Raw genomic sequence first — 22533 nt, 5'->3', positions numbered from 1 at the left:
TTGTTGGAGCAGCAGTTGTTGGAGTGGCAGTTGTTGTTGGAGTAACAGTTGTTGTTGGAGTGGCAGTTGTTGTTGGAGTTTCAGTTGTTGTTGGTGTTAAAGTTGTTGTTTGAGTAGCAGTTGTTGTTGGAGTGGCTGTTGATGTTGGAGCAGCAGTTGTTGTTGGTGTTTCAGTTGTTGGAGTGGCAGTTGTTGTTGGAGAAGCAGTTGTTGTTGCAGTGGCAGTTGATGTTGGGGAAGCAGTTGTTGGAGTAGCAGTTGTTGGAGTTTCAGTTGTTGCTGTTAAAGTTGTTGTTGGTGTTGCAGTTGTTTTTAGTGTTGCAGTTGTTGTTGGGGTAACAGTTGTTGTTGGAGTTGCAGTTGTTGTTGGTGTTGCAGTTGTTGTTGGAGTAACAGTTGTTGTTGGAGTGGAAGTTGTTGTTGGAGTTGCAGTTGTTGTTGGTGTTGCAGTTGTTGTTGGAGTAACAGTTGTTGTTGGAGTGGAAGTTGTTGTTGGAGTTGCAGTTGTTGTTGGAGGGGCTGTTGTTGTTGGAGTAGCTGTTGTTGGTGGAGAAGCAGTTGTTGGTGTTAAAGTTGTTGTTGGAGCAGCAGTTGTGGGTAGTTTTGCTGTTGTTGGTTTTGCAGTTGTTGATTGAGTGGCAGTTGTTGTTGGAGTAGAAGTTGTTGTTGCAGATACAGTCGTTGTCGGAGTGGCAGTTGTTGTTGGAGTAGCAGTTGTGGTTGGTGTTGCTGTTGTTGTTGGAGTAGCTTTTGATGTTGGAGAAGCAGTTGTTGTTTGAGTTTCAGTTGTTGGCGTGGCAGTTGTTGTTGGAGTAACAGTTGTTGTTGCAGTGGCAGTTGATGTTGGGGAAGCAGTTCTTGGAGTTGCAGTTGTTGGAGTTTCAGTTGTTGTTGGAGTTGCTGTTGTTGTTTGTGCAGCAGTTGTTGTTCCAGTAGCAGTTGTTGTTGGTGTTGCAGTTGTTGTTGGAGTAACAGTTGTTGTTGGAGTGGCAGTTGTTGTTGGAGTAGCAGTTGTTGTTGGAGTGGCTGTTGTTGTTGGAGTAGCTGTTGTTGTGGGAGTAGCAGTTGTTGTTGGAGTAGCAGTTGTTGTTGGTGTTACAGTTGTAGTTGGTGTTGCAGTTGTTGAAGGAGTAGCAGTTGTTGTTGGAGTGGCTGTCGTTATTGGTGTTGCAGTTGTTGTTAGTGTTGCAGTTGTTGTTGGAGTAGAAGTTGTATTTGCCGATACAGTTGTTGTTGCAGTGGCTGATGATGTTGGTGAAGCAGTTGTTGTTTGAGTTGCAGTTGTTGTTTGTGTAGCAGTTGTTGTTCTAGTAGCAGTTGTTGTTGGAGTGGCAGTTGTTGTTGGTGTAGCAGTTCTTGTTCGTGTTGCAGTTGTTGTTGGAGTAACAGTTGTTGTTGGAGTGGCAGTTGTTGTTGGAGTAGCAGTTGTTGTTGGAGTGGCTGTTGTTGTTGGAGTAGCTGTTGTTGTTGGAGAAGCAGTTGTTGTTGGTGTTAAAGTTGTTGTTGGAGCAGCAGTTGTGGGTAGTGTTGCTGTTGTTGTCTGTTTTGCAGTTGTTGATTGAGTGGCAGTTGTTGTTGGAGCAGCAGTTGTTGGAGTGGCAGTTGTTTTTGGAGTAACAGTTGTTGTTGGAGTGGCAGTTGTTGTTGGAGTTTCAGTTGTTGTTGGTGTTAAAGTTGTTGTTGGAGTAGCAGTTGTTGTTGGAGTGGCTGTTGATGTTGGAGCAGCAGTTGTTGTTGGTGTTTCAGTCGTTGGAGTTGCAGTTGTTGTTGGAGTAACAGTTGTTGTTGCAGTGGCAGTTGATGTTGGGGAAGCAGTTGTTGGAGTTGCAGTTGTTGGAGTTTCAGTTGTTGTTGGTGTTAAAGTTGTTGTTGGTGTTGCAGTTATTTTTAGTATTGCAGTTGTTGTTGGAGTAACAGTTGTTGTTGGAGTTTCTGTTGTTGTTTGTGTAGCAGTTGTTGTTCCAGTAGCAGTTGTTGTTGGAGTGGCAGTTGTCGTTGGTGTTGCAGTTGTTGTTGGTGTTGCAGTTGAAGTTGGGGAAGCAGTTGTTGTTGGAGTTGCAATTGTTTTTGGATTTTCAGTTGTTGTTGGTGTTAAAGTTGTTGTTGGTGTTGCAGCTGTTGTTTGAGTGGCAGTTTTTGTTGGAGTAGCAGTTGTTGTTTGAGTTTCAGTTGTTGTTGGTGTTAAAGTTGTTGTTGGAGTGGCTGTTGATGTTAGAGCAGCAGCTGTTGTTGGTGTCTCAGTTGTTGGCGTGGCAGTTGTTGTTGGAGTAACAGTTGTTGTTGCAGTGGCAGTTGATGTTGGGGAAGCAGTTGTTGGAGTTGCAGTTGTTGGAGTTTCAGTTGTTGTTGGAGTTGCTGTTGTTGTTTGTGCAGCAGTTGTTGTTCCAGTAGCAGTTGTTGTTGGTGTTGCAGTTATTGTTGGAGTAACAGTTGTTGTTGGAGTGGCAGTTGTTGTTGGAGTAGCAGTTGTTGTTGGAGTGGCTGTTGTTGTTGGAGTAGCTGTTGTTGTGGGAGTAGCAGTTGTTGTTGGAGTAGCAGTTGTTGTTGGTGTTACAGTTGTTGTTGGTGTTGCAGTTGTTGTTGGAGTAGCAGTTGTTGTTTGAGTGGCTGTTGTTATTTGTGTTGCAGTTGTAGTTAGTTTTGCATTTGTTGTTGGAGTATAAGTTGTTGTTGCAGATACAGTTGTTGTTGCAGTGGCTGGTGATGTTGGTGAATCAGTTGTTGTTTGAGTTGCAGTTGTTGTTGGAGTTGCAGTTGTTGTAGGTGTTGCAGTTGTTGTTGGAGTGGCTGTTGTTGGAGTGGCAGTTTTTGTTTGTGTAGCAGTTGTTGTTCCAGTAGCAGTTGTTGTTGGAGTGGCAGTTGTTGTTGGTGTAGCAGTTGTTGTTGGTGTTGCAGTTGTTGTTGGAGTAACAGTTGTTGTTGGAGTGGCAGTTGTTGTTGGAGTAGCAGTTATTGTTGGAGTGGCTGTTGTTGTTGGAGTAGCTGTTGTGGGTAGTGTTGCTGTTGTTGTTGGTTTTGCAGTTGTTGATTGAGTGGCAGTTGTTGTTGGAGCAGCAGTTGTTGGAGTGGCAGTTGTTGTAGGTGTTTCAGTTGTTGTTGGAGCGGCAGTTGTCGTTGGAGCAGCAGTTGTTGTTGGTTTTGCAGTTGTTGTAGGTGTTGCAGTTGTTGTTGGAGTGGCTGTTGTTGGAGTGGCAGTTGTCGTTGGTGTAGCAGTTGTTGTTGGAGTGGCAGTTGTCCTTGGAGTAGCAGTTGTGGTTGGTGTTGTAGTACTTGAAGGTGTTGCAGTTGTTGTTGGAGTAGAAGTTGTTGTTGCAGATACAGTTGTTGTCAGAGTGGCAGTTGTTGTTGGAGTAGCAGTTGTGGTTGGTGTTGCTGTTGTTGTTGGAGTAGCTTTTGATGTTGGAGAAGCAGTTGTTGTTGAAGTTTCAGTTGTTGTTGGTGTTAAAGTTGTTGTAGGTGTTAAAGTTGTTGTTGGAGTGGCTGCTGATGTTGGAGCAGCAGCTGTTGTTGGTGTTTCAATTGTTGGAGTGGCAGTTGTTGTTGGAGTAGCAGTTGTTGTTGCAGTGGCAGTTGATGTTGGAGTAGCTGTTGTTGTGGGAGTAGCACTTGTTGTTGGAGTAGCAGTTGTTGTTGGTGTTACAGTTGTTGTTGGTGTTGCAGTTGTTGAAGGAGTAGCAGTTGTTCTTTGAGTGGCTGTTGTTGTTGGAGTAGCAGTTGTTGTTGGAGTGGCAGTAGTTGTTTGTGTTTCAGTTGTTGTAGGTGTTTCAGTTGTTGTTGGAGCGGCAGTTGTCGTTGGAGCAGCAGTTGTTGTTGGTTTTGCAGTTGTTGTAGGTGTTGCAGTTGTTGTTGGAGTGGCTGTTGTTGGAGTGGCAGTTGTCGTTGGTGTAGCAGTTGTTGTTGGAGTGGCAGTTGTCCTTGGAGTAGCAGTTGTGGTTGGTGTTGCAGTACTTGAAGGTGTTGCAGTTGTTGTTGGAGTAGAAGTTGTTGTTGCAGATACAGTTGTTGTCAGAGTGGCAGTTGTTGTTGGAGTAGCAGTTGTGGTTGGTGTTGCTGTTGTTGTTGGAGTAGCTTTTGATGTTGGAGAAGCAGTTGTTGTTTGAGTTTCAGTTTTTGTTGGTGTTAAAGTTGTTGTAGGTGTTAAAGTTGTTGTTGGAGTGGCTGTTGATGTTGGAGCAGCAGCTGTTGTTGGTGTTTCAGTTGTTGGAGTGGCAGTTGTTGTTGGAGTAGCAGTTGTTGTTGCAGTGGCAGTTGATGTTGGAGTAGCTGTTGTTGTGGGAGTAGCACTTGTTGTTGGAGTAGCAGTTGTTGTTGGTGTTACAGTTGTTGTTGGTGTTGCAGTTGTTGAAGGAGTAGCAGTTGTTGTTTGAGTGGCTGTTGTTATTGGTGTTTCAGTTGTTGTTAGTGTTGCAGTTGTTGTTGGAGTAGAAGTTGTTGTTGCCGATACAGTTGTTGTTGCAGTGGCTGGTGATGTTGGTGAAGCAGTTGTTGTTTGAGTTGCAGTTGTTGTTGGCGTTGCAGTTGTTGTTGGTGTTGCAGTTGTTGTTGGAGTAACAGTTGTTGTTGGAGTGGAAGTTGTTGTTGGAGTAGCAGTTGTTGGAGTGGCTGTTGTTGTTGGAGTAGCTGTTGTTGTTGGAGAAGCAGTTGTTGGTGTTAAAGTTGTTGTTGGAGCAGCAGTTGTGGGTAGTGTTGCTGTTGTTGTTGGTTTTGCAGTTGTTGATTGAGTGGCAGTTGTTGTTGGAGCAGCCGTTGTTGGAGAAGCAGTTGTTGTTGGGGAAGCAGTTGTTGGAGTTGCAGTTGTTGGAGTTTCAGTTGTTGTTGGAGTTGCTGTTGTTGTTTGTTCAGCAGTTGTTGTTCCAGTAGCAATTGTTGTTGGTGTTGCAGTTGTTGTTGGAGTAACAGTTGTTGTTGGAGTGGCAGTTGTTGTTGGAGTAGCAGTTGTTGTTGGAGTGGCTGTTGTTGTTGGAGTAGCTGTTGTTGTTGGAGAAGCAGTTGTTGTTGGTGTTAAAGTTGTTGTTGGACCAGCAGTTGTGGGTAGTCTTGCTTTTGTTGTTGGTTTTGCAGTTGTTGATTGAGTGGCAGTTGTTGTTGGAGCAGCAGTTGTTGGAGTGGCAGTTGTTGTTGGAGTAACAGTTGTTGTTGGAGTGGCAGTTGTTGTTGGAGTTTCAGTTGTTGTTGGTGTTAAAGTTGTTGTTTGAGTAGCAGTTGTTGTTGGAGTGGCTGTTGATGTTGGAGCAGCAGTTGTTGTTGGTGTTTCAGTTGTTGGAGTGGCAGTTGTTGTTGGAGAAGCAGTTGTTGTTGCAGTGGCAGTTGATGTTGGGGAAGCAGTTGTTGGAGTTGCAGTTGTTGGAGTTTCAGTTGTTGTTGGTGTTAAAGTTGTTGTTTGAGTAGCAGTTGTTGTTGGAGTGGCTGTTGATGTTGGAGCAGCAGTTGTTGTTGGTGTTTCAGTTGTTGGAGTGGCAGTTGTTGTTGGTGAAGCAGTTGTTGTTGCAGTGGCAGTTGAAGTTGGGGAAGCAGTTGTTGGAGTTGCAGTTGTTGGAGTTTCAGTTGTTGCTGTTAAAGTTGTTGTTGGTGTTGCAGTTGTTTTTAGTGTTGCAGTTGTTGTTGGGGTAACAGTTGTTGTTGGAGTTGCTGTTGTTGTTTGTGTAGCAGTTGTTGTTCCAGTAGCAGTTGTTGTTGGAGTGGCAGTTGTTGTTGGTGTTGCAGTTGTTGTTGGTGTTGCAGTTGACGTTGGGGAAGCAGTTGTTGTTGGAGTTGCAGTTGTTTTTGGATTTTCAGTTGTTGTTGGTGTTAAAGTAGTTGTTGGTGTTGCAGCTGTTGTTTGAGTGGCAGTTGTTGTTGGAGTGGCAGTTGTTGTTGGAGTGGCAGTAGTTGTTTGTGTTTCAGTTGTTGTTGGAGTAGCTTTTGATGTTGGAGAAGCAGTTGTTGTTTGAGTTTCAGTTGTTGTTGGTGTTAAAGTTGATGTAGGTGTTACAGTTGTTGTTGGAGTGGCTGCTGATGTTGGAGCAGCAGCTGTTGTTGGTGTTTCAATTGTTGGAGTGGCAGTTGTTGTTGGAGTAGCAGTTGTTGTTGGAGTGGCTGTTGTTGTTGGAGTAGCTGTTGTTGTTGGAGAAGCAGTTGTTGTTGGTGTTAAAGTTGTTGTTGGACCAGCAGTTGTGGGTAGTCTTGCTTTTGTTGTTGGTTTTGCAGTTGTTGATTGAGTGGCAGTTGTTGTTGGAGCAGCAGTTGTTGGAGTGGCAGTTGTTGTTGGAGTAACAGTTGTTGTTGGAGTGGCAGTTGTTGTTGGAGTTTCAGTTGTTGTTGGTGTTAAAGTTGTTGTTTGAGTAGCAGTTGTTGTTGGAGTGGCTGTTGATGTTGGAGCAGCAGTTGTTGTTGGTGTTTCAGTTGTTGGAGTGGCAGTTGTTGTTGGAGAAGCAGTTGTTGTTGCAGTGGCAGTTGATGTTGGGGAAGCAGTTGTTGGAGTTGCAGTTGTTGGAGTTTCAGTTGTTGCTGTTAAAGTTGTTGTTGGTGTTGCAGTTGTTTTTAGTGTTGCAGTTGTTGTTGGGGTAACAGTTGTTGTTGGAGTTGCTGTTGTTGTTTGTGTAGCAGTTGTTGTTCCAGTAGCAGTTGTTGTTGGAGTGGCAGTTGTTGTTGGTGTTGCAGTTGTTGTTGGTGTTGCAGTTGACGTTTGGGAAGCAGTTGTTGTTGGAGGAGTAGCAGTTGTTTTTGGATTTTCAGTTGTTGTTGGTGTTAAAGTAGTTGTTGGTGTTGCAGCTGTTGTTTGAGTGGCAGTTGTTGTTGGAGTAGCAGTTGTTGTTGGAGTGGCAGTAGTTGTTTGTGTGTCAGTTGTTGTAGGTATTTCAGTTGTTGTTGGAGTGGCTGTTGTTGGAGTGGCAGTTGTCGTTGGTGTAGCAGTTGTTGTTGGAGTGGCAGTTGTCGTTGGAGTAGCAGTTGTGGTTTGTGTTGCAGTACTTGAAGGTGTTGCAGTTGCTGTTGGAGTAGAAGTTGTTCTTGCAGATACAGTTGTTGTCGGAGTGGCAGTTGTTGTTGGAGTAGCAGTTGTGGTTGGTGTTGCTGTTGTTGTTGGAGTAGCTTTTGATGTTGGAGAAGCAGTTGTTGTTTGAGTTTCAGTTGTTGTTGGTGTTAAAGTTGATGTAGGTGTTAAAGTTGTTGTTGGAGTGGCTGCTGATGTTGGAGCAGCAGCTGTTGTTGGTGTTTCAATTGTTGGAGTGGCAGTTGTTGTTGGAGTAGCAGTTGTTGTTGCAGTGGCAGTTGATGTTGGAGTAGCTGTTGTTGTGGGAGTAGCACTTGTTGTTGGAGTAGCAGTTGTTGTTGGTGTTTCAGTTGTTGTTGGTGTTAAAGTTGTTGTAGGTGTTAAAGTTGTTGTTGGAGTGGCTGCTGATGTTGGAGCAGCAGCTGTTGTTGGTGTTTCAATTGTTGGAGTGGCAGTTGTTGTTGGAGTAGCAGTTGTTGTTGCAGTGGCAGTTGATGTTGGAGTAGCTGTTGTTGTGGGAGTAGCACTTGTTGTTGGAGTAGCAGTTGTTGTTGGTGTTACAGTTGTTGTTGGTGTTGCAGTTGTTGAAGGAGTAGCAGTTGTTCTTTGAGTGGCTGTTGTTGTTGGAGTAGCAGTTGTTGTTGGAGTGGCAGTAGTTGTTTGTGTTTCAGTTGTTGTAGGTGTTTCAGTTGTTGTTGGAGCGGCAGTTGTCGTTGGAGCAGCAGTTGTTGTTGGTTTTGCAGTTGTTGTAGGTGTTGCAGTTGTTGTTGGAGTGGCTGTTGTTGGAGTGGCAGTTGTCGTTGGTGTAGCAGTTGTTGTTGGAGTGGCAGTTGTCCTTGGAGTAGCAGTTGTGGTTGGTGTTGCAGTACTTGAAGGTGTTGCAGTTGTTGTTGGAGTAGAAGTTGTTGTTGCAGATACAGTTGTTGTCAGAGTGGCAGTTGTTGTTGGAGTAGCAGTTGTGGTTGGTGTTGCTGTTGTTGTTGGAGTAGCTTTTGATGTTGGAGAAGCAGTTGTTGTTTGAGTTTCAGTTTTTGTTGGAGTGGCAGTTGTTGTTGGAGTAGCAGTTGTTGTTGCAGTGGCAGTTGATGTTGGAGTAGCTGTTGTTGTGGGAGTAGCACTTGTTGTTGGAGTAGCAGTTGTTGTTGGTGTTACAGTTGTTGTTGGTGTTGCAGTTGTTGAAGGAGTAGCAGTTGTTGTTTGAGTGGCTGTTGTTATTGGTGTTTCAGTTGTTGTTAGTGTTGCAGTTGTTGTTGGAGTAGAAGTTGTTGTTGCCGATACAGTTGTTGTTGCAGTGGCTGGTGATGTTGGTGAAGCAGTTGTTGTTTGAGTTGCAGTTGTTGTTGGAGTTGCAGTTGTTGTTGGTGTTGCAGTTGTTGTTGGAGTAACAGTTGTTGTTGGAGTGGAAGTTGTTGTTGGAGTAGCAGTTGTTGGAGTGGCTGTTGTTGTTGGAGTAGCTGTTGTTGTTGGAGAAGCAGTTGTTGGTGTTAAAGTTGTTGTTGGAGCAGCAGTTGTGGGTAGTGTTGCTGTTGTTGTTGGTTTTGCAGTTGTTGATTGAGTGGCAGTTGTTGTTGGAGCAGCCGTTGTTGGAGAAGCAGTTGTTGTTGGGGAAGCAGTTGTTGGAGTTGCAGTTGTTGGAGTTTCAGTTGTTGTTGGAGTTGCTGTTGTTGTTTGTTCAGCAGTTGTTGTTCCAGTAGCAGTTGTTGTTGGTGTTGCAGTTGTTGTTGGAGTAACAGTTGTTGTTGGAGTGGCAGTTGTTGTTGGAGTAGCAGTTGTTGTTGGAGTGGCTGTTGTTGTTGGAGTAGCTGTTGTTGTTGGAGAAGCAGTTGTTGTTGGTGTTAAAGTTGTTGTTGGACCAGCAGTTGTGGGTAGTCTTGCTTTTGTTGTTGGTTTTGCAGTTGTTGATTGAGTGGCAGTTGTTGTTGGAGCAGCAGTTGTTGGAGTGGCAGTTGTTGTTGGAGTAACAGTTGTTGTTGGAGTGGCAGTTGTTGTTGGAGTTTCAGTTGTTGTTGGTGTTAAAGTTGTTGTTTGAGTAGCAGTTGTTGTTGGAGTGGCTGTTGATGTTGGAGCAGCAGTTGTTGTTGGTGTTTCAGTTGTTGGAATGGCAGTTGTTGTTGGAGAAGCAGTTGTTGTTGCAGTGGCAGTTGATGTTGGGGAAGCAGTTGTTGGAGTTGCAGTTGTTGGAGTTTCAGTTGTTGCTGTTAAAGTTGTTGTTGGTGTTGCAGTTGTTTTTAGTGTCGCAGTTGTTGTTGGGGTAACAGTTGTTGTTGGAGTTGCTGTTGTTGTTTGTGTAGCAGTTGTTGTTCCAGTAGCAGTTGTTGTTGGAGTGGCAGTTGTTGTTGGTGTTGCAGTTGTTGTTGGTGTTGCAGTTGATGTTTGGGAAGCAGTTGTTGTTGGAGTTGCAGTTGTTTTTGGATTTTCAGTTGTTGTTGGTGTTAAAGTAGTTGTTGGTGTTGCAGCTGTTGTTTGAGTGGCAGTTGTTGTTGGAGTAGCAGTTGTTGTTGGAGTGGCAGTAGTTGTCTGTGTGTCAGTTGTTGTTGGAGTGGCTGTTGATGTTGGAGCAGCAGTTGTTGTTGGTGTTTCAGTTGTTGGAGTGGCAGTTGTTGTTGGAGAAGCAGTTGTTGTCGCAGTGGCAGTTGATGTTGGGGAAGCAGTTGTTGGAGTTGCAGTTGTTGGAGTTTCAATTGTTGCTGTTAAAGTTGTTGTTGGTGTTAAAGTAGTTGTTGGTGTTGCAGCTGTTGTTTGAGTGGCAGTTGTTGTTGGAGTAGCAGTTGTTGTTGGAGTGGCAGTAGTTGTTTGTGTGTCAGTTGTTGTAGGTATTTCAGTTGTTGTTGGAGTGGCTGTTGTTGGAGTGGCAGTTGTCGTTGGTGTAGCAGTTGTTGTTGGAGTGGCAGTTGTCGTTGGAGTAGCAGTTGTGGTTTGTGTTGCAGTACTTGAAGGTGTTGCAGTTGCTGTTGGAGTAGAAGTTGTTCTTGCAGATACAGTTGTTGTCGGAGTGGCAGTTGTTGTTGGAGTAGCAGTTGTGGTTGGTGTTGCTGTTGTTGTTGGAGTAGCTTTTGATGTTGGAGAAGCAGTTGTTGTTTGAGTTTCAGTTGTTGTTGGTGTTAAAGTTGATGTAGGTGTTAAAGTTGTTGTTGGAGTGGCTGCTGATGTTGGAGCAGCAGCCGTTGTTGGTGTTTCAATTGTTGGAGTGGCAGTTGTTGTTGGAGTAGCAGTTGTTGTTGCAGTGGCAGTTGATGTTGGAGTAGCTGTTGTTGTGGGAGTAGCACTTGTTGTTGGAGTAGCAGTTGTTGTTGGTGTTTCAGTTGTTGTTGGTGTTAAAGTTGTTGTAGGTGTTAAAGTTGTTGTTGGAGTGGCTGCTGATGTTGGAGCAGCAGCTGTTGTTGGTGTTTCAATTGTTGGAGTGGCAGTTGTTGGAGTAGCAGTTGTTGTTGCAGTGGCAGTTGATGTTGGAGTAGCTGTTGTTGTGGGAGTAGCACTTGTTGTTGGAGTAGCAGTTGTTGTTGGTGTTACAGTTGTTGTTGGTGTTGCAGTTGTTGAAGGAGTAGCAGTTGTTCTTTGAGTGGCTGTTGTTGTTGGAGTAGCAGTTGTTGTTGGAGTGGCAGTAGTTGTTTGTGTTTCAGTTGTTGTAGGTGTTTCAGTTGTTGTTGGAGCGGCAGTTGTCGTTGGAGCAGCAGTTGTTGTTGGTTTTGCAGTTGTTGTAGGTGTTGCAGTGGTTGTTGGAGTGGCTGTTGTTGGAGTGGCAGTTGTCGTTGGTGTAGCAGTTGTTGTTGGAGTGGCAGTTGTCCTTGGAGTAGCAGTTGTGGTTGGTGTTGCAGTACTTGAAGGTGTTGCAGTTGTTGTTGGAGTAGAAGTTGTTGTTGCAGATACAGTTGTTGTCAGAGTGGCAGTTGTTGTTGGAGTAGCAGTTGTGGTTGGTGTTGCTGTTGTTGTTGGAGTAGCTTTTGATGTTGGAGAAGCAGTTGTTGTTTGAGTTTCAGTTTTTGTTGGTGTTAAAGTTGTTGTAGGTGTTAAAGTTGTTGTTGGAGTGGCTGTTGATGTTGGAGCAGCAGCTGTTGTTGGTGTTTCAGTTGTTGGAGTGGCAGTTGTTGTTGGAGTAGCAGTTGTTGTTGCAGTGGCAGTTGATGTTGGAGTAGCTGTTGTTGTGGGAGTAGCACTTGTTGTTGGAGTAGCAGTTGTTGTTGGTGTTACAGTTGTTGTTGGTGTTGCAGTTGTTGAAGGAGTAGCAGTTGTTGTTTGAGTGGCTGTTGTTATTGGTGTTTCAGTTGTTGTTAGTGTTGCAGTTGTTGTTGGAGTAGAAGTTGTTGTTGCCGATACAGTTGTTGTTGCAGTGGCTGGTGATGTTGGTGAAGCAGTTGTTGTTTGAGTTGCAGTTGTTGTTGGAGTTGCAGTTGTTGTTGGTGTTGCAGTTGTTGTTGGAGTAACAGTTGTTGTTGGAGTGGAAGTTGTTGTTGGAGTAGCAGTTGTTGTTGGAGTGGCTGTTGTTGTTGGAGTAGCTGTTGTTGTTGGAGAAGCAGTTGTTGGTGTTAAAGTTGTTGTTGGAGCAGCAGTTGTGGGTAGTGTTGCTGTTGTTGTTGGTTTTGCAGTTGTTGATTGAGTGGCAGTTGTTGTTGGAGCAGCCGTTGTTGGAGAAGCAGTTGTTGTTGGGGAAGCAGTTGTTGGAGTTGCAGTTGTTGGAGTTTCAGTTGTTGTTGGAGTTGCTGTTGTTGTTTGTTCAGCAGTTGTTGTTCCAGTAGCAGTTGTTGTTGGTGTTGCAGTTGTTGTTGGAGTAACAGTTGTTGTTGGAGTGGCAGTTGTTGTTGGAGTAGCAGTTGTTGTTGGAGTGGCTGTTGTTGTTGGAGTAGCTGTTGTTGTTGGAGAAGCAGTTGTTGTTGGTGTAGCAGTTGTTGTTGGACCAGCAGTTGTGGGTAGTCTTGCTTTTGTTGTTGGTTTTGCAGTTGTTGATTGAGTGGCAGTTGTTGTTGGAGCAGCAGTTGTTGGAGTGGCAGTTGTTGTTGGAGTAACAGTTGTTGTTGGAGTGGCAGTTGTTGTTGGAGTTTCAGTTGTCGTTGGTGTTAAAGTTGTTGTTTGAGTAGCAGTTGTTGTTGGAGTGGCTGTTGATGTTGGAGCAGCAGTTGTAGTTGGTGTTTCAGTTGTTGGAGTGGCAGTTGTTGTTGGAGAAGCAGTTGTTGTTGCAGTGGCAGTTGATGTTGGGGAAGCAGTTGTTGGAGTTGCAGTTGTTGGAGTTTCAGTTGTTGTTGGTGTTAAAGTTGTTGTTTGAGTAGCAGTTGTTGTTGGAGTGGCTGTTGATGTTGGAGCAGCAGTTGTTGTTGGTGTTTCAGTTGTTGGAGTGGCAGTTGTTGTTGGAGAAGCAGTTGTTGTTGCAGTGGCAGTTGAAGTTGGGGAAGCAGTTGTTGGAGTTGCAGTTGTTGGAGTTTCAGTTGTTGCTGTTAAAGTTGTTGTTGGTGTTGCAGTTGTTTTTAGTGTTGCAGTTGTTGTTGGGGTAACAGTTGTTGTTGGAGTTGCTGTTGTTGTTTGTGTAGCAGTTGTTGTTCCAGTAGCAGTTGTTGTTGGAGTGGCAGTTGTTGTTGGTGTTGCAGTTGTTGTTGGTGTTGCAGTTGACGTTGGGGAAGCAGTTGTTGTTGGAGTTGCAGTTGTTTTTGGATTTTCAGTTGTTGTTGGTGTTAAAGTAGTTGTTGGTGTTGCAGCTGTTGTTTGAGTGGCAGTTGTTGTTGGAGTGGCAGTTGTTGTTGGAGTGGCAGTAGTTGTTTGTGTTTCAGTTGTTGTAGGTGTTTCAGTTGTTGTTGGAGTGGCTGTTGTTGGAGTGGCAGTTGTCGTTGGTGTAGCAGTTGTTGTTGGAGTGGCAGTTGTCGTTGGAGTAGCAGTTGTGGTTTGTGTTGCAGTACTTGAAGGTGTTGCAGTTGCTGTTGGAGTAGAAGTTGTTCTTGCAGATACAGTTGTTGTCGGAGTGGCAGTTGTTGTTGGAGTAGCAGTTGTGGTTGGTGTTGCTGTTGTTGTTGGAGTAGCTTTTGATGTTGGAGAAGCAGTTGTTGTTTGAGTTTTCGTTGTTGTTGGTGTTAAAGTTGTTGTAGGTGTTAAAGTTGTTGTTGGAGTGGCTGTTGATGTTGGAGCAGCAGCTGTTGTTGGTGTTTCAATTGTTGGAGTGGCAGTTGTTGTTGGAGTAACAGTTGTTGTTTCAGTGGCAGTTGTTGTTGGAGTTTCAGTTGTTGTTGGTGTTAAAGTTGTTGTTGGAGTAGCAGTTGTTGTTGGAGTGGCTGTTGATGTTGGAGCAGCAGTTGTTGTTGGTGTTTCAGTTGTTGGAGTGGCAGTTGTTGTTGGAGTAACAGTTGTTGTTGCAGTGGCAGTTGTTGTTTGTGTAGCAGTTGTTGTTCCAGTAGCAGTTGTTGTTGGAGTGGCAGTTGTTGTTGGTGTTGCAGTTGTTGTTGGTGTTGCAGTTGACGTTGGGGAAGCAGTTGTTGTTGGAGTTGCAGTTGTTTTTGGATTTTCAGTTGTTGTTGGTGTTAAAGTAGTTGTTGGTGTTGCAGCTGTTGTTTGAGTGGCAGTTGTTGTTGGAGTGGCAGTTGTTGTTGGAGTGGCAGTAGTTGTTTGTGTTTCAGTTGTTGTAGGTGTTTCAGTTGTTGTTGGAGTGGCTGTTGTTGGAGTGGCAGTTGTCGTTGGTGTAGCAGTTGTTGTTGGAGTAGCAGTTGTTGTTGGAGTAACAGTTGTTGTTGCAGTGGCAGTTGATGTTGGGGAAGCAGTTGTTGGAGTTGCAATTGTTGGAGTTTCAGTTGTTGTTGGTGTTGCAGTTGTTGTTGGAGTTGCAGTTGTTCTTGGTGTTGCAGTTGTTGTTGGAGTAACAGTTGTTGTTGGTGTTGCAGTTGTTGTTGGAGTAACAGTTGTTGTTGGAGTGGCAGTTGTTGATGGAGTAGCAGTTGTTGTTGGAGTGGCTGTTGTTATTGCTGTTGCAGTTGTTATTAGTGTTGCAGTTGTTGTTGTAGTAGAAGTTGTCTTTGCCGATACAGTTGTTGTTGCAGTGGCTGGTGATGTTGGTGAAGCAGTTGTTGTTTGAGTTGCAGTTGTTGTTGGAGTTGCAGTTGTTGTAGGTGTTGCAGTTGTTGTTGGAGTGGCTGTTGTTGGAGTGGCAGTTGTTGTTTGTGTAGAAGTTGTTGTTCCAGTAGCAGTTGTTGTTGGAGTGGCAGTTGTTGTTGGTGTTGCAGTTGTTGTTGGTGTTGCAGTTGTTGTTGGAGTAACAATTGTTGTTGGAGTGGCATTTGTTGTTGGAGTAGCAGTTCTTGTTGGAGTGGCTGTTGTTGTTGGAGTAGCTGTTGTTGTGGGATTAGCAGTTGTTGTTCCAATAGCAGTTGTTGTTGGAGTGGCAGTTGTTGTTGGTGTAGCAGTTGTTGGTGTTGCAGTTGTTGTTGGAGTAACAGTTGTTGTTGTTGGAGTGGCAGTTGTTGTTGGAGTAGCAGTAGTTGTTGGAGTGGCTGTTGTTGTTGGAGTAGCTGTTGTTGTGGGAGTAACAGTTGTTGTTGGAGTAGCAGTTGTTGTTGGTGTTACAGTTGTTGTTTACAGAAGACTATTGTTTTATGCTGCTTTGTGTTTACTTTTAGTCTTTGGTCCTTATTTTTAGATTAGACTTGATGGATGAGCGATTTGATTTTAAAGATAACCATGAAATCTCTCAAACCAGACCTACCTTTTTTAAGTATTCCTTTTTTAAATATTAGTATAACTACTTACCTGACAGAATTAGCAGCAGGGATATGATTTTTCTCACAGCCATTTTGGTTTCCATCAGGTCTATTAGAAAGATAAAGCAACCGATTCATAGATTTCATTACAGCAGAAATTTGCAAAAATGATTGTTAAACATTTATCACTCATTGATATATTTTTCATTGATTTACTAAAGAAAAGGTCTTTGTAACACACCTTAAAACAAACTTTCTTTTCAGCCTTTAAATGACATTAATCAGGCACTAATAAACTTCGAGGCATTCACTATCTTTATTAGTAGCACTCATTTTACCTTTTCCTCATTTCTAGCGTAAGATTGACCTTTTTCATGCCCCCTTCTCCAAAAAATAAAAAAAAGAAAAAACGAAAAAAGAAAAAGATTGAAAAAAGGTTGCATAAAACTCAAGCTCACAAATTTGAAAATTTAAACTTAAGAATGCACTCAAATTTATTGTACACAGACATCTTTCATTTTAAGATAAGCAATGTACAAAACCAGTTTTTTTAAGGGGGGACCCTCTTTGGCAAATGGTTAATTTCTTTGCAGGATGTGGTTTTTGTAGGTTGTAGCCAAATGAACATAAAATACATAAAAAAGATAATGTCAAGTGTTCAGAATATGTCTTTTACCCCTTCAGAATTAAAAATCAGTGGTTAATTAAGAGATAATACCATGCTGAAGCTAATTTCATTTGGAACAGCTCAGCAGGTCCTGCTCCTGTTGAGTCTTGCAGTAGAGAACCTGTAACCAACTTGTTTGCTTTGCTAGCAGGCTGGAAATAAGGGACCTGGTTTATATTGTTCTGCTTTTTATTACCTCCGCCAAGGAGGTTATGTTTTAGGGAGAGTTTGTCTGTTTGTCTGTGAACAACATAACTAAAAAAAGCAACGAAAGGATCTTCATGAAATTTTCAGGAAATGTCCAAAATGGGATGAGGAAGAACTGATTAAATCTTACAGTGATCATACAGTGATCCAGATCACTGTCTGGATCCAGGATTCAGGGATCGTTGTAAGGGTTGTTTTCACCATATGTGTATATAACTCAACGATTAATGGTCGGATTGCTTTGCAAAACAACACAAGACAAGGTCACCATAATTGCTGACAGATATTAAAGTGTGATCTAGATCTTGGCAATATTCTGGATACTAAGATTTGGAATATGAAATATGTACTGGGTCATCATGATTTTCAACACCGTCAGGAAACAAATTATTGTACAAACCTGCAATTAACATTAATTTGTAGCAGACAGTCTGCTGACAGGGAGTATAATATTAAAGTAGGTCTAAAGTGTTGCGTGACAATCACAATATGCTTGGCGGAGGTCTGCGGTCTCTGAGTGCTTTTCGGGTTGTATTTCTTATTGCACAAATTTTAATGTTTCTATTTTTGTTTTGAAGTGATAAAATGTGGACTTTTATTTACTACTATGGTATGCATATTTGAATCTATGAAGGGTGCTATAAAAATGAAGGTGAGGAAAATTAGAAAGAAACAGAAATACACATAAAAAATAAATATATTTATCATAATTTCTTACCAATTTTATTTGTAAAAAAAAATGTACAAAAGTCAGTTTTCTTTTTAAGATCTATGTCAATGCAAAATTATCAAAATATGAAGTTACAAAGTACTTACCAAAAGACCAAGACGAAAAAAATACTTAACTCCCGCTTTGGATGTTAATTTTAATACCTAATGATTTTTTTTTACTTCAGTTTAGTCCAGTCCAGCAGCAGTCATCAAACCTCAAACCCTAAATGACAGCTCCCAGCTTCAACAGCCTTTATATATATCACCTGGGTGATTAATTTTTCTGTAATGTGGAGACACCTTTTCTCCTTCTTGGCACGATACTGCAGCACACTCCTTTCTTTTGACTTATGCATTCCACTTATGTGAATGCTAAAAGAGGCCAAACGGGTGTGACAGCAAGTTATTGCAAAAAAATTTAGAGAGAGCTTGGGTGAGGTTGTGACACAGATAGAAGGAAAAGAAACATAAAAGGTCATTATATAGCACAGTGATAAATAAACAATTCTATTGATAGAGAATTATCCATCATATTTGGAGTTATTGGTGCAAGTTGATGCAACATTTTAGAGAACAAAGAAAATGTTGATTTGATGAAACCAGTTTACGAACATCTCCATTTAATACCCTCATTATATCTTCCTGGCTGTGTGCAAGTGACGCAAATACCGTGATCAAATATGAATTGGTAAATTCTACAAATAATATGATCTACCCTTGATTTGTCTAGAATGCAGAAGAGAATGTAATGTAGGAAAGAGTTGCCTATTATGTGCTTGAGCCTCTGAGCTATTGTAGCTAATTAGAGCAAGTGCCAGGCATGCCTACTTGTGCCAAGTGAAACTCAACACCTGAAAGTCACACTCACTTCCGCGTGCAAACAGACAAGAAAACCCTTCAAAACTTATTTTACTGACGTGTAGGAAAGAAGATGAGAGATTCGATGTGTGGTGAATTCTTTCTAAAATGTCAGTTTTTTACGTTTATGAATGCAGTCAATGTTTTCACGACCTTTTTTCTTTCATTTCAGAAGTAGGTCGAGTGTTGTTTGCTCTTTCTCTGAGTTTATTTTTAATGATGGTTTTGTGTTTTCACATACACATTTGTTTTGACTTCTTCCACAGATTTTTTAGGAGCAGGTTGCCCTACTTCAGAAAAGGTAATTTTTTGAAAGTCTTAAGCCTCTGAAATGTTTTAAACCATTTATTCCTGAAATCAACTTCCCTTTTATTCTTTAGTTCTTAATCATACAAAACACGTTGTAGCATTACAAGAGTCAAGTGATGATTTTCCAAGAAAATAAGGGTAATGTTACATGATTTCACCTGTCCCTTTTAGAATAGCATTAAGGCTAACTATTGCCAAACTAATGATTTTTTTTATTTTTCTAATGTAATTAGGGCCTGAGCCCATCAACCATAGGTCAGTGAAGGCCCTCCAGAAACTCTTACCCTTAATTCACACATAGAGCATGAGTGCTGAGCTGCACAGCTGCTTTATTAGTATGTGCCGATTCATACTAGATGCATAGTGTTGCACAGTGCAGGGCGGTGCACAAAGCAGCTGGATACCCGAGATCACAAGGTCTCAGGAGAACCGCATGTTCCTGCAACATACATAGTAATTAATTGGTATGTTAAATTTCACTGTCCCTCCTAAACTTCAGCACTTTCAGTCTTTTCCTTTCTGTTGGCGTCCTTATAGAAAGAATGTGTTGTGTCATATCGAATTATTAAGTCCATCACCTGCAGGAATTACTTTTCCTCGTCCAAAACCTTGCATGTCCTCTGGATCTGGCCTACTGATGACTTATGGTCATGTGCCAGTGACGTAGTTTTGATAAACAAGGATGAGATTTACGATCAGGAGCCAGAACATGGTGCTGTATTTCGAAATGACTGGATACTCTTGATTGTTTTCATTTCTGATTTCCTGTTTGGTATGAGCTGCTCTGCAGAGATTGACGTGTTTCTGCAGCACACTTCGACAAAAAAAGATTCACAGCTGCGCACAGCCGTTGGTGATGTGCTGCTGGCAGATAGCAGATGGCTTCTAAGTAGAGCGCAGTGTGTGGCGCTGCATGGTGCTGATGCTTTATGTGTGAATTCAGGGTTAGGATTATAATTCTTTGTTGGTTTGTTTCTTGTGCCACTTTAACCCTGGTACGTGCCTTCATTGTGCTCAAAAACAAACCAAATTTTGCACAAAACTCAGTCATGGTGAATAAATTATCATTCCAGTGCTTTTGTGTCCCAATACATGCACCACAGCGCCCCTAGGTGAAGAGAATGCAGCCCCTCCTGCTGCTCAGGGCTACAGGTCTGAATTTTTATGTTTGCATAATTATATTCCTGAGACCTACAAACTGACATGGTGAAACCTGAACAGGAACTTTGGAAATTTGTTGAATGTTGAATTTTAAAAATTTGTACAGTACATATTTAAACACACTACGCCCAGGTTTTTTTTTTTTTTTTTTTTAAATCAGATTAACTCAAACTGGGCTTGTTGTTGATAAGACACATTGAAAATTAAAGTTATCAAAGAATTTTTTAAACTAAATGTGCATGGCCACAAATGACCGCCAAACTAGTTTTTTTTCTCACCAAAAGCACAGCACCCCCTACTGTTGACAGGAAATCGTATGTTTTACTCTGTGATTAAAACTCTTGTCTCTTTCTTACATTTTCTCTTTAGTTGTGCTCCGAAGCAAATTCTTGTAGGCCTTAACAGAACAAAGTTCAGGGGCTACTAACACAGGAGGGCTGGTTAGCCTCTCAACAGCAGCAAACAAGGCACGTGTGTTATTATGGTTTTTGGCAATTAAATCTCACAATGAATCTGAAGGTTTGTTTTGAATCACCTGGGCCCGTATGTATGTCCAGGCGTTAAACAAACATGACCATTAGTCCTCACGTTCTATTATAGAACGGCCCATTTGGCTGCAGCGTTAGCCGCATGCACCACTGAAAATAATCAGCCAGTTAACTAACTACACCATGAGATGCAGGTGCAGATTACGTCATAATTAAGGGGAACCTCCTGGAAAACCCCATCAAACTAATTCTAACTGTGCATGCCTAGCACTCATAGACAGTGATGAACCTGGCGAGCGGTAACTGTGTGACTGACAGAAGATGAAGAAAAACATTTTTCAGCCGGAGAAATGGAGATTTAATTACAAGAACACACAAACAGCTCTTATCCCTGAGTCAATCAGGTTAACATAAAAAAGGGGGTTGGTGATCTTTAACTGCGTAAATGCATTAGTGTTTCCGAGCACACAGTAGAAAACCTTAATGATAAAATTAGAAATATGAAAGCTGCTTTGAGGAACAAGCGCTGCAGCAATGCCCCAGTACCTCAATGAATACCTCTTAAAGCAGTTTAAGAACTCCAACATTTCACCAGACACATCTTGAAGGACCCAGATGGGTAAAAGCAAAGAGCGAAACAAACTTGAACTGACGACAGTGAGCCTCAGTGGTTTCACGCTTCAATTGTCTCCCTTATCTCATCAGTTTACTGAAAAAATGTTGTGTCTCCTAAACTTTAAGTTGCTGTATGACTACACATTTCCACTCTTCCAAAGGATTGTCCACTGTGTTTGCAAATTTCATCTAAAACTGCTGAACAGGCACTGTAATCCTGCTGTTAGCTCCTGTTATGGTGGGGTATTCCTCCATTAAATGTAAAGCTCTTTTGGCCCATTAATCTGGCTCATGCATACCACTAACCACTTTTTTTCGCTGTTAGTACAAACGATCCGTTTTCCCCGCTAATGGCTTGTCATGCATACAGGTCCTGGACTTAAACTTTCAACACTCTCTTTTTCAATTTTTTTAGTTGTGTTGCATTTCTCCATGGAGACCATTTCCTATCTGTGATAACTTTCACCTTTGTGTGGGGGCTACGGAATCCATTCACTTCAAACATTACAACTGAAGCTTCATGAGTATAAGCTACCAGAGAAGTAAAAAAATTGTTTATGATTGAACTGAGTGGCTATTAAAAAGTTAATTTATGTCAATAAAGCATTTGATGGAGGCACAAGGTTTTTTATAGGCTTCGTTTCATGTGCATATTAACATGGAGAACCTCTTTTTGTAGTTTTGTCAAGTTTTATGTCAAAAGTGTTTGAGCTATCATGAGCGCTACAAGTGTGACATTGAAAATCAGAAATGTAAACAATCACAATTCATGATTTAAACTAGGGATGTTCTGATCAGTATATTTTGCCCCCCATTCCAGATAATTTAATATTGAAGGTGGGATCTGGATCGGGACGTCCCTAATTTAAACATTTTTTAAAAACTTTAATTCTGAGGACGTGATTGAAAACACGTTATGTTAAGTAAGAGAGCAGGATTTTCTGAAAAGATAGAATGTCAGCTCTTACAGGAGAAATTCTGCTTAATTGTCTCCTACAGGCCTCTCTACATTTGTGCCTGTTTCTGCCTCAACCCCCTCCTCTGCCTGTATGTTGGATGTTTTGATTGTTGTGGGACATTTCTGAGCAGAAAGTGTAGTTACATCAGCCAATCACAGCACACCCAGTGCACAAGGGACTTTGTGGGCTGATAATGTGTGGAAGAAACTATCCTGAGCAACTACAATGGTGAACATAGCACAGAGGAAGAAAAGCACAACCAAAGTGAAACGGCATAGATAAACCTTGACATGAGGTTGAAGCTTGGCTAAATTTTCACTCGCTTTTGGGCGCTTGGAGAGCAGCATGGGGCAAAGACCAACGCGAGTTGGCTTTTCACGTGTATCCCACATAGAAACCTTAATTCTACAGGTTACTGGACTCGTGATCTTGTAGGTGAACAATGACACTTATATTTTCTTGATTTATGCTTCCTTAACGATTCAAAGTCGGAAAACATCACATGAGAGGCAGTTTGAATTCTTCATAGATTTTGTATTCTGGTTTTGGCAAAGTTTATGACAGGCACTGTACAAATAAGAAGTCACAGAATAAAGTGCCGCAAGATAACATTAATACAATTTGTATGAAAATACACTTTTTTTTTCATAAATATAAGACCTATAAACATATTGAATATGGTGAATTAATAGATAACAGGATCTGCAGCTAACTATGCATACATGTATGATGAATTTTATGTTCCCTTGAACAGTGCCTTACATCCCAGAGAAAGTGTTATCATTTAGTGTCGCTTGTATATCTATAGTACATAAGATCAGCTATTAGAAGTTGGCTCTGTCAGGTCCTGGACTCTCCCCTTAATAAATGTTTGAAACCAGTAATTGAAGGCATGTGGTCACTGATTACCACAGAGTAATCAGAGCTGATGTTATTGCTGGTTCGACAGGAACAGTGACAGGAGAACCAGGCAGAACGCAGTGATGAGACTGATTTTGTGATTTACTCCACTTGAAGCTGTAAAAGAAGACAAAAGAAAAGAAACCTTTAGTTAAAGAAACACTTGTGAAGTTTAAATATTTGGATAAAAAAAGCTCTTGAGTGTTGCTCACCTATGCCATTGATGATGATAGAGGTTCCTTCAATGTCAAAGCCAGTGACATTGGGAGCTGCGGCCTTCAAAACTGCCACAATCTCAGTGTTATTGGGAACAAATGCACTTAAAAATATGATGTCAATCATATTGACAATTGATCCATTCCTGCAGAGAGAAAAGCGAATAAAATCATCTGATATGATCACATAAATGCTCATTGATTATAGTTGGGTTATTCTTGATAAGTACCTGAAGGCTAACACTTCCATGGACTGGAATGATGGGAATTCATTTTGAAACCTAGGTTGAAGCTGCAGAAACAGAAACAAAATATTTTTAACTAAACCGTGTGCTAAATGAAGTCAGTGAAATGAGGAAAACATGTACGTAGTTTTTCTTGAGTACTGGTAGATACTAATGTCTGTGAGACATACCTGTGTCGTTATATTTGATGATCGATTTTTAAAAGCATCAGATGATGGATTCAGCAAATCGTTATTGAAAGGTTTCAGGACAGATCTAAAACTTAAGCCAACAGGTATGACTGCAGCTGTTGTAGCTGTGGGGTTTGCAGTGGTGGGTGCTGCTGCTGCTGTTGTAGCTGCAGGTGCAGCAGTTGATGCTGCATCTGGAACTGGGCCAGCTATTCAGACAAAACAAATTTGTGAATGACTATTTATTCCATGAACAAGAAGAAAGTTTTCTATTTGGTCACATCAAACTTGCTAATCCAAAATTTACAGACTAGAATAGGATGCTAATAATTTAACTCTCTGCTTTGACGACTTACCAATTGTTACAATGCCATCAGGATTGAATTTAACA

General features: G+C 41.8%; 1 protein-coding gene across 1 annotated transcript; it reads right to left on the bottom strand.

Moving 5' to 3' along the window:
• Positions 1-782: 782 nt before the first annotated feature.
• LOC141784505 (uncharacterized) lies at positions 783-21854 on the bottom strand. Its single transcript, XM_074662345.1, has 12 exons — positions 21725-21854; positions 12395-13893; positions 10520-10588; positions 10403-10425; positions 9880-9938; positions 9563-9657; positions 7928-7975; positions 7592-7639; positions 6569-6616; positions 3545-3613; positions 902-994; positions 783-857 (listed from the first exon to the last, which is right to left on the bottom strand). Exons 1-12 carry the CDS (start codon positions 21852-21854, stop codon positions 783-785), a joined length of 2256 nt encoding a protein of 751 aa, XP_074518446.1.
• Positions 21855-22533: the final 679 nt, after the last annotated feature.

The sequence above is a fragment of the Halichoeres trimaculatus genome, unplaced genomic scaffold, assembly GCF_033239565.1.
Source record: "Halichoeres trimaculatus isolate MK-OKI-2021-1 unplaced genomic scaffold, fHalTri1.1 fHalTri1_scaffold_22, whole genome shotgun sequence".
NCBI lineage: Eukaryota > Metazoa > Chordata > Actinopteri > Labriformes > Labridae > Halichoeres > Halichoeres trimaculatus.
Note: the sequence above shows the minus strand (reverse complement) of the source record. Positions and strands in the feature narration are given on the sequence as shown.